We start from the raw sequence: 10,651 nt of genomic DNA on the forward strand, positions 1-10,651 counted from the left end.
TCGTTGCCGCGCTAGAAGCCAAACGCAGGTTTACACTGGGAAATACAGAGTTATGAGTAAGCACTTGGACTGTTCTGGCAGCGGGGATTTTGGGAAGACCCTCCGTAGGATGGCTATGATCTAAATGAGCTGATGTTTCACCCGTGGAGCGAGGTATCCCACATACCGCTCCAAGTGGATAGATTGGGATATTTGGGGCACATTTTAGGAAGACGGTACCACCAACCCGTGTTGGTTATTTTCTTTTATCATGCCAAACCCAACAAACATCTTAATAGTAATAAATGTGTTCGTAATAATGTCAATAATAGCGGTTAGCAGGGTTTGGCTTTGTCGGAGGGTTTCCTTTAGCCTAGCGGGCAGCAATCTTCCTTTTCTCCCCTGCTCCCGGACGGAGTTAATCAGTAACTCGGGGCGGCGCGGAGAAACCAGGGCCGGGTGCCGCGGGGGGGACGCGGCACAGCGCAGCCCCGGCTCTTCGGCGCGGGAGCCTCCCTCTGCCGCGCTCTCCTGCGGCCATCTAGTCCTGGAGATTATTAGCAAAATTAGGAACTGATTATGGCTTGTTAATAGTTTCTGGCGAGCTGCACGGAGAGGTTTCTGTTCAAGTTCTGAGGCTGGGGAACTGATATTTGCTATTTGTGGAAATACTTGTTTTGTATATAGTTTTCAAACTGCGAGGGTGGGTGTTGGGGGGAATTACTCCATCAGCACCTACAGAGGAAGCACCTCTGTCTGTCCCGGCCCCAGGGAATCAGCTTCTCCTCAAATTTTGAAGGGATTTAAACCCCCATGTTTCCAGATAAAAGCTCAACAGCCTGCAGAAAAAGGGACTTTTTTCCCAGTGTGCTGGTTACGCCAAGCCCCCTGCTTCAGGGGGCAGCTTGGCAGGACGCTGGGGCGGCACCTGGGATGCTCTGCAGGGCCCGGGGCTCCCCACCCGCCCGGCTCCTGGGCCATCGGCTCCCGGTCCGCATTTCCCCACCCATCATCTCCCAGTCCTTCATCTCTCCGTCGTTCATTTCCCGGTCCTTCGTCTCCCTGTCCGTCATCTCCCTGTTCACTGCCTCCTGGTCCCTCGTCTCCCTGTCCATCATCTCCTGGTCCACCACCTCCCTGTCCATCCCCTCCTGTCCTTCGCCTCCCTGTCCTTCGTCTCCCTGTTGCTCATCTCTTTGTCCATTGCCTCCCTGTCCATCACCCCCCAGTCCATCCCCTCCTGCCCCATCGCCCCCCAGTCCATCCCCTCCTGCCCCATCGCCCCCCAGTCCATCCCCTCCTACCCCATCGCCCCCCAGTCCATCCCCTCCTGCCCCACTGCCCCCCAGTCCATCCCCTCCTGCCCCACTGCCCCCCAGTCCATCCCCTCCTGCCCATCACCCCCCAGTCCATCCCCTCCTACCCCATCGCCCCCCAGTCCATCCCCTCCTGCCCCATTGCCCCCCAGTCCATCCCCTCCTGCCCCACTGCCCCCCAGTCCATCCCCTCCTGCCCCATTGCCCCCCAGTCCATCCCCTCCTGCCCCATCGCCCCCCAGTCCATCCCCTCCTGCCCCATCGCCCCCCAGTCCCTCACCTCTCCCCGCCCTCCGTCTCCCCGTCCCCCACCTCCCTGCCCTCCGCCCCCCGGCCGCTCCCCCTTCCCGGGAGGGCAGAGCCGGGATCCCGGGGTCGCCCCGCGGGGCCGCGCCCCGGCTCGGGGTTCCGCCCCCCCCGGTCCCGGAGCCCCGGTCCCACCGGAGCCCGGCCCCGCAGGCGGGGCGGGAGGCGGGGGCCGCCCCGGGCAGGGCCCCGGCGGGCGCGGCGCGGCGCGGAGCAGCATGCCGTACCTCCTCGTCAGCACGCAGATCCGCATGGTGAGCGGGGCCGCGGGGCCGCGGGGCTGCGGGGCTGCGGGGCTGCGGGGCTGCGGGGCTGCGGGGCCGCGGGGCTGCGGGGCTGCGGGGCCGGGGCCGGGGCCGGGGCCGGGCGGGGACCGGCGGCAGCGGCGCGGGCTCGGCCCCCGGCTGCGAGGAGCCCGCGGCTGCCGGCGCTGCGGGGCTCGGGGGCGATGTCCCGCAGATCTGGGGCTGGGGGCTCGGGGGCGATGTCCCGCAGATCTGGGGCGGGGGGCTCGGGGGTGATGCCCCGCATATCTGGGGCTGGGGGGCTCGGGGGTGATGTCCCACCAAGCCGGGGCTGGGGGCTCGGGGGTGATGTCCCGCATATCTGAGGCCGGGGGGCTCGGGGGTGATGTCCCGCAGATCTGGGGCTGGGGGCTCAGGAGCAATGCCCCGCAGAGCCGGGGCTGGGGGCTCGGGGGTGATGTCCCGCAGATCTGGGGCTGGGGGGCTCGGGGGCGATGTCCCGCAGATCTGGGGCCGGGGGGCTCGGGGGCGATGTCCCGCAGAGCCGGGGCTGGGGGCTCGGGGGTGATGTCCCGCAGATCTGGGGCCGGGGGGCTCGGGGGCGATGTCCCGCAGATCTGGGGCCGGGGGGCTCGGGGGCGATGTCCCGCAGATCTGGGGCTGGGGGGCTCAGGAGCAATGTCCCGCAGAGCCGGGGGACCCCCGTCACGGCCGCGCTGCGCCCCGGCAGCGGTGCCCGGTGGGGGGTGGCCGCCCGCGCCCCACCGCCCTCGCACCTCCTGCGCCCCGGCCCTCGGGCGCTGCCGCTCGGCGCCCGCAGCCCCGCTCCCGGCCCCCAAGACCCCCCCATTGCGCAGCAAGCGACACAACTGGGAAACCTGCTTCTCGTGGATCCCGTGAACGGCAAAGAAACTCATCTCCAGCCCCGCGTCCTCGCTGCAGGTTTTCCCTCTTCCCGGAATAGCCGTCTCACGGTGGGAAACGCAGCCGTAGCCACAGGGAAGGGCATTGCTGGCAGCCGGGCGGCCGCCCGCGGCCCGGGCAGCGCTGGGATCTCCGGCCGAGAGCCGGGCCGAGAGCGCGGCCGCCGTTCTCCGATAAAGACGTAAAGGAAACGTTACCCCCTCACGACTGCAGCATCTGCGCTGCGCAGCGCTGCTGCTGCCGAGCCCCCGTCCGCTGGCACGTCCTGCGGGAGCAGATAGCCGCGTAGTTGGGCTTTTTTTTTCCTTTTCCCGACGCCAAGGGGAACTGTACGTCTGAAAGGCAAAATATGACGATGTGGTTTTGCCATAGGAAGGGGCAACGGTGAGGAAAGCAAATCAACAGGCCGGCAGGAGTTTGGCGAAAGAGGCTGCCGCCGCCGTCGGAGCCGTCCCGTTGCGCGCACGCCTCAAACCCAGCGAGCGGTGAATTGGGGATGAGGGCGCGCGGGGCTGCTGCGGCACCGGGGCATCTGTTGGCGGGGATGTCTGGCACCCTACGAGTTGATGGGGCGATTACGGCCTGAGATACAGCAGGCGCCACGCGGCTGGGGTTTATAGCGCTTCGGGAAAGGCGTGTACCAGGGCGGACTGGATTAGCGCGGCTTAGCACGCTCCCCCCGGAGACTTTGGAAACTCTGCTCTTTAGCAGGGCAAAGCAAACATTCCCAACCTGAACCGTGGCATCGAGCCGCGGCTGCAAACAGCCCGTCGGGGTCTCGCGGGGGGGCCGGCTCTGCTGCACGGGGAGCGCGGGCGGAGGAGGCCCGTCCTCCGCTTCGCTTTCGGTCTTCCCCAGCGCTCCGGGCAGCTGAGCGCGCCCGCGGGTTCGCACAGCTCGCCGAACTCTTTGGTTAGTGGCACTGCTGAGCGCCTCTAGTCGGGACCTGCTTGAGGCGCATGATTTGCAGGCGGTTTGCCCGCGCCGCTTTGCAGATGGATGCTGTCAGGGAGGGATTTCGCCCTCTCCGCTGCGTTCCGTCCTCAGCCACCCGCTTTCCCCGAAGCAGCTATCTCCGCTCCCCCAGCCCAGCGGGAATTCTCTGCTTTCCCTGCCCTGGGACTGCCCGGCCGCTTCGCTGCTCAACTCACCGCGGTCAAGGCGCCGCAGCTCCCCGTCCTGCTGCGCTTGCTCCCGGGACCGAGGGCCCCGCGCCGTGACGGCGGAGCCGGCGGCCTGCGAACCTCCACGTGCAGCCTGTCTCGGGGGCTCGGGGACCCTTGTCCTGTCCCCGGGCTTTGCTTTCGCCAAGGGCGCTAGAGAAGAGAGGGGTCAAAAAGGGTCTGGGCGATACTTAAAATATTTCTGAGGTTATTTGGGGTTGAGCGGCTCTTGGCACATTATAAAGCGTTGAAACGGCGTGATGTAGGTTTGCCTGCGGATGGGGACATCCCTCGGAAGAACAGTTTTCACTTGCAAACTTTACATAAGATCCGTGGGGGAGATTTGAAAGGAAACAACTGCGCCATGTGTTAGAGCCAGCTGAAAGTGGCTGCGTTCAGGGGGAGCCCGGAGGGCGCGGGGGTGCGTGCCGGGGCAGGGAGCGTCGCGGCCGCCCGGCAGCGCCGAGCGAGGAGGGGCGGCTGTGGGTCCCACGGTGGGGTGGGGGGCGCGGTGCCTCGCCCGCTCGCCAGCCCGGGAGCTGCGGGCAGCGGCCCGCCTGTGGTCAAGGCCGTGTCTTCTGGCTTGCCAGCCCCGGCGCTGCAGGGCGGCTGGGCGCTGCCCGCCTGCTCCCCGGCTGTGCCGGGGCCGGTTGGGAGCGGGCGACCATTGCGGAGGTCACATCGGCGCTGTCGTTATCTGCTGCGCCCTGATACTTCGTTCTGGGAAACCTCCAGCCCAGGAATATCGCATCAAATAACGCTTTTGGAGCCCCGCGCGGAAGCGTCCCGTCCCTGCCGGCTGAGGGTGCCGGGTCCACCCGACGGCTCTGACCCCCGTCTCTGGCTGCCCCCCCGACTCCGCCGGGCTCCCGTCGCTTCCGAGGCAGCGTGACTGCCCCTCGCCACCCCGTGGGTGCCCGTCTGCCCCGATCGCCCCTGGCACCTTCTCACCCCCATCTCCTCCCCCTTCCCAGTCAGCGGAGCCGTTCCCAAAGCTGTCTTCTACTGGGACAGGCAGGCGGTCCCTAACTGGCCCGGGGATGCTCATTTCATGGTAAAACACACAGGTTTGCTGGTTTTGCACGACGAGGCTGTGCGTAGCACCGCGTTGCTGCCCTGCAGGCTTCCCGGCGGTGGATCCCGGGGGACCGGGGCCACGAGGGCTCAGCCAGCAGCTGGCCCTCCGGGAGCAAAGCCACCAAGGTCCCCTCCTGGGACGGGCGGTGGCTGGCAGTAACTCCCGTCCCAAAGCCCCTCCTGGGGCTGGCCCGGGGAGCGGGGAGGGGGGAGGCCGCGCTGCCGCCCGCCGCTCACCCGCTCTGCTGCCGTTCCCTGCAGGAGGTCGGCCCCACCATGGTGGGGGACGAGCACTCGGATCCCGGCCTGATGAGCTTCCTGGGGGCCACCAAGAGGAACATGCTGGGCAACCACTTGTAAGTCCTCCTCTGCGACGGTGCAGGCCCTCCCCTCTCCTCCTTTTCCCAAGAAAACTGGGAACATTTTCACTCCTTGTGCTCACCGTGGCACCTTCCAGCTGCACATCTGGTCCTGGGGCCAGTTTGATGCGGACAGGGCACGCACGTGTCCTTGCCCCTGCCTGTTCGTGCTCACCCAAGGAAATGCTGCCGGATGTTTCATTTAGTTCTGGCTTTTTTCCTTGCTCCGACCCCGTTTTAGCACCTGCCCCATCTCCTCCCCTCTCCTTACCCCTTACACGCTTGGGGTGCCTCTGCCTGCTACCTCCACGTGCCCCGGCTGAAATGAACGGGCACAGCGAGCGTTTGCATCTCCCTGCATAACTGTGTCTGCCTCTCCCACCCCTAATCCTTAAAGACAAACCTCCTCTCTCTTGTTGTCACTTCCAGCCCCGAGACGCTCAGAAGCAAACGGCGCCCATCGCTCCTCTCACAGCCCGGCTCTGGCCGCGGCCTTTTGCGGTGCCGAGCCACCCGACACTCGTCCGCCATCTGTCCTGTCCCGTCCCGTCCCACTCTCTGGTGCAGCTTGAGGTTTCTCCCCGGTAGCCAGCCTCCGAGCCAGCCCCTCCCGACGGCTCCTGAAGCTTTTCCCTGGGCTGCTGAGCCCCGGGGTCGGAGCTGCTTCCCATCGTGTCCCCCCGCCTCCAGCCCACGAGCCCGCGCGTCCCCAAGCCCCGTGTATCTGACGCTTCTCCACGTCCCCGTCTCTCTCTGCCCACGCCAGCCTTCACCGAAGCGCGGCTTGGAGGTGTTACCGGCGTGTTCTTTCCATCTTGGCCCACCTTTTTTCTTTTTTCCCCACTTGATATCTCACTTCTTGTTTTTCTCCAGGAAAAAAAAAAAAACCCACAAAGCAAAACAAAGCCCCAAACGCACATTGGCAGGCGAGGGGAGCGGTTAGATGTCTGCTGAAGCTGGCCCACTCGCGCCGTGGCGCGGAGGAGGCGTGGGAGGAGAGCCAGGCGCTAAGCAGAAGCGAGCTCTCGGTCCCACCGTGTTCTCAGACTTCCATCGGCGGAGCTGGGAAAACCCACCTACTCCCTACCAGCCCGGCAAACGTCGAGGTCCGGCTCCTCAGCTCCTGCGGCGTTAAAAACCTGAATGGGGTGGGAGATTTTAAAGAAAGAGGAGATTTAAAAAAAAATACTGAAGGTCTCCCGTTGAAGAGAAACCCTTCCGAATGCAAACCGAGGCCACTGCCAGCCCCGCGCTGCCGCGGGCCGGCAGATCTCGGACCCTCTGCCACCCATCGCCCCGCCGCCCGGCTCCGGGTGGCTTTGCTGGGCTGAGCCATCCCCACGCCACCGTTCCCAGTCCCCACGCCACCGTTCCCGGTCCCCACGCCACCGTTCCCGGTCCCCACGCTGCCGTTCCCAGCCCCGTGGGGGGCCGGGAGAGCGGCAGCAGCATCGGCTTCGTCTGCCGCCTGCCAGGCCCAGCCCGGGAGCGGGCAGGGAGCTCTGCGCGGAGCGACGGGAGACCCGGGGGGAGAAAAAGAAGAGGCTTCAAGAAGGAAGAGGTGCTGCTGGCTCCCGAGAGCTGGGGGCAAGGATCCCTAGGATTCGGGTGGAAAAAGAGAGGCAAAGAAAGATAAAACGCCGCCGTGGTGCCGGCCCCAGAGCCAGGGAGGAGATGCAGCGTTACAAGGAACCGGAGTGCCGCGTTTTGCTTGTTTGGGAGAAGGGATCTGAGCTTCCTATGGGATCTCCCTGGTGGATTCACCACCTTTCATCCCTCCCTGCGGCCTGGAGCATTTTGAGCTCCCTCTTGCCCCCCTGCTTCTTGGTACGGCCTGTGTTACACCCGGGGTAACTCCGCTGCGTCCCCGCGGCGCTGCGTCCCCGCGGCACGTCGTCCCCGTCTGCGCTTGAGCAACGGCGGGTGGAGAAAGTCACCTGGCTGGAAGGCGGGGGCTGACGCCCGAGGGGCACGGCGGCGTGCCAGCGGGCTGAGCCCGGCTTCCTCGCTGCCAAAAATCCCCACCGGGGATGAGAGCTCCTGTGTTTGCACCGCGGCTGAGCAGGATTTTCCATCCACCCGACTGCAAGGCTTCGCTAGCAGCAAGCTGCAAATCTTGCCCCAAAACCTTGAACGTCACCTTGGAGGGAGCCTGAAAGAAAAGGCGTAAGCAGGATGGAGCTGCTGGGGCACGGCGACGTACAGATGAAGCACTTACTGCCTCCGATAAGGGAGAGCAGGGGGCCTGGCACGCAGCCCTGCGCCGGCTGCTGCGGCTGCCCCGGCCGAGGCGCAGCGGCAGAGCCCGGGGGCATCGGGGCTTGGCAAGGGGGAGCCGGGCTCTGCCCCAGCCCGCGCCTCTCTGGTGGCCAGCACCGGGCCGGGGATCAAAAGCCCGACCCTGGGCTGCCGCAGAAAAGGGGAATCTTCTGGTGCGCCCCGGCGGACGCGCACACGTGGGCGACCACCGGGCACCGGCCCTGGCACCGCCTGTAACTGTAAAGGCCATGGGCACTGTTTGGTCTTAGGTGCAAACTGATGCCTCTGTCAACCGCCGGGAGCTGCGGTCTGAGGCACCTGCTGGTACTTTAATTCAGCCGCTGCCCAGGGCACAGCCGAACCCATCCCGGGGGAAGCTGGGCCGGCAGCCCTAGGAGGCTTTGCAAACGTTCCCAGCCGCTCCGTCCCGATTCAGACGGGTCGCGCACAGAGACGGCGGCGTATCTGATACGCACGGTGTGTGCAGTCTTTTGTTTCTCTCACTACGGAGCTGTGTTTAAAGCCCTGGGCAACTCCGCCTTCCCTCTGCTTTTAGCTCAGCCGCCCAGTTTTTTAGGTTCCTACAAACAACAAACAATCCCTGCCCCAGCTCCTTCCTCTGCATAATGGGAATAATATTTACCAACTCCAGCATGTGAATCTGAAGGGTATGTGGCAAGCCTCTTGGAGAAAGCATTAAGTTCAAAGACACTTATAATAATACATATTATCATTACACCACATCTATAATTACAGCAAAGTATAGTCTGTCTTGAGAAACCAAAAAAAAGCTTTCACATCTTGGTGTTATTTCATGCTTTAAAAGCACTCACCACTCCATTAACGCTTTGCCATCTTAGCAAGAGCAACTTTGGGAATGCTTTTGGGTCCTTTTTTATTGGTATTAGCATGAAAATCAGGAGAGTCTTTGTTAAGGTGCCCAAACAAGATCACCAGCGATCCTGTAGGCCATCATTATCAGCTTATCCGGCACAGTGAGTCATCTAAGAGCTACACTATTACGAAGCTTATCCCATCTGCCTGAATAAATACTGCATCCAAAAGGAACGTGTTAAAGGAACGGGAAGGCTGCCCAGTCCAGCACTGAAGGCGATACTTGCCATTGCAGCTCTGCTACTTCCCCACCTAATTCTGTGTCCGTATCGCGCTGCTCCGCCACCCCCGTCTCTTCGTTACGGCGGGAGCAGTCCCGCAGCCCCGAAGCCTCCTGCGGAGCGGCAGCCTCGGGGATCAGGCGGGGGGAAGGACGAAGGACGGCTGCTGCTCCAAACGCAACCGGAGAGGAACAAAGGCCGGAGGCCGATGCCCAGCGGCAGCTCCTAGCCACCCACAGCGCGCCACTGCTCTCAACGGCCGGGGCCGGGGAGCCCCGCTCCACCTCGGCAGCTCTGCTGAGGACTGCCGGCTTCTGGTTTTGCAAAGGCTCCATGCTTGGCTGAAAGCAGCATTTTTTTCCAGCCCCCAAATTTCAAGCACAGGCTCTCAAAAACGCCCAGACGTGCTCTGACATAGGCAAAACATTGGGTGTTCCTTCCTTAGAAGCACCTGAATCATCCTTCCCTGCTCTGCAGAGATTATCCTCTTTCGCCACAAATTCCCCGCTGTGAATACCGCTGAACCCTCTCTGCCGCAGCTCCAGCCCAGTTAACCCAGCAGCAGGTGGCTTGGGTCCCCACACCCCGTTTTGCTTTAACGTGACCCTCCCGGTTTGGACAGGCTTCCTCCCGCGTTCGGTGGCTGCGGGTTTCGGCCTTCCCCATCTGGTTAACCACGACATTGCATCACACGGCGTGCCAGATGCGGTCATCGCGGCCTCTTGTAGGGGGTTAGTAGTGAGGCAGAGTCACTTCCACGAGGAAATTCTTGTCTTTTCCTTCTCCGCCTCATTTTATTTCTTCTCTTTCCTGGCAGCTGGGAGTACTACGTGAACGATGCCCCGCGGGTAGTCTTGAACAAGCTGGAGAGCTGCGGTTACCGGGTGGTGAGCATGACAGGCGTGGGCCAGACGTTGGTGTGGTGCCTCCACAAGGAGTAGCGAGGAAGACTTCTGCCTTCCACCTGGACAAGATCCTGCCGGGGATCATCTCACGCAGGACCGACAGCAACCGTTGCCCCTTAATTCCTTTCTGTCCCAGACTCCAGGTGCTCGGGCACGGGGGGAGGAGCGGGGTAGAGGCAAAGCTTGGCCCAGTGGAACCTTGCCATCCCCGCCGTTTCGCAAGGCCGGGGGAGGAAGGTATGCCCAGTGCAGACGAAATCAGGCACAGAGAACAGATGGCTCTACCTCTGCATTCGTCTGAATGGCAGCCTGGCAAACACCATCTTTTCCAATTTAATCATCTCCTAGTTAGCCTGCATTGGAGGAAGCTCAGACACCAGACTCGTCTGCCCGCTCCTCAGGGCCGCCCCAGGCACGTGCCGAGCTGCCAGAGCTCGGGGCATGCCCTCTCCCAGGCCGCGGGGGCCGGCGGGATGGCACACTGCCTCATCCCATACCGCCTCATCCCCGAAACGTGAGCGGGAACTGCTGAACCTACACCGTGCCCTTTAAGCATCCCTGCTCTCGGCAGCAAGGCCGGTTCCTCTGCCAAAGGGGGCTGTGGTTAGCACAGCGTCAGGCTTCCAGCCCCGAGCGCGCCATTCAAGCGTAAGACACCGTTCCTCAAATAGCCGTAGAGCAGCAGGGAAAGGTCTTGTCAGCATTTCGGGTACGGGCTCTGTAATCGTAACAGCACCAGTTGCAACGCTGGAGCGTCTGGGACTATGTATCAATCCTGCTGTAGGGGTAACACCAATAAAACACTTCTCTAAAGAGACCAATGTCTTTCTGTGGGTTGTTTTAGACAGTTGTTGCCAAAGCCTTCCGGATCCACAGCTCCTGAACAAGCTTTCAGGAATGCAAAGCAGCTCCAAGGTTTGGTGCTCTGACAGCACCTCTCACCCCATCCGCTGTGACCGGGCAGCTGCTCTGAGCACACAGACCGACAGGTTACTACGCTTAC

General features: G+C 63.1%; 1 protein-coding gene across 1 annotated transcript; it reads left to right on the plus strand.

Annotated features, from left to right (window-relative positions):
* The first annotated feature begins 1,782 nt into the window (after positions 1 to 1,782).
* GCHFR (GTP cyclohydrolase I feedback regulator) lies at positions 1,783 to 10,644 on the plus strand. Its single transcript, XM_082318100.1, has 3 exons — positions 1,783 to 1,855; positions 5,272 to 5,366; positions 9,561 to 10,644. Exons 1-3 carry the CDS (start codon positions 1,820 to 1,822, stop codon positions 9,682 to 9,684), a joined length of 255 nt encoding a protein of 84 aa, XP_082174226.1. The 5' UTR covers positions 1,783 to 1,819; the 3' UTR covers positions 9,685 to 10,644.
* Positions 10,645 to 10,651: the final 7 nt, after the last annotated feature.

Source organism: Platalea leucorodia (genome assembly GCF_965183815.1).
Source record: "Platalea leucorodia genome assembly, chromosome: 7".
Taxonomy (NCBI): Eukaryota; Metazoa; Chordata; class Aves; order Pelecaniformes; family Threskiornithidae; genus Platalea; species Platalea leucorodia.

Bases quoted from the DNA above. Each gene is read 5' to 3' on its own strand.
- GCHFR (XM_082318100.1), top strand. From the start codon at position 1,820: ATGCCGTACCTCCTCGTCAGCACGCAGATCCGCATG. The intron at 1,856-5,271 runs GTGAGCGGGGCC...CGTTCCCTGCAG, and splicing joins TCAGCACGCAGATCCGCATG to GAGGTCGGCCCCACCATGGT. The intron at 5,367-9,560 runs GTAAGTCCTCCT...CTTTCCTGGCAG, and splicing joins AACATGCTGGGCAACCACTT to CTGGGAGTACTACGTGAACG.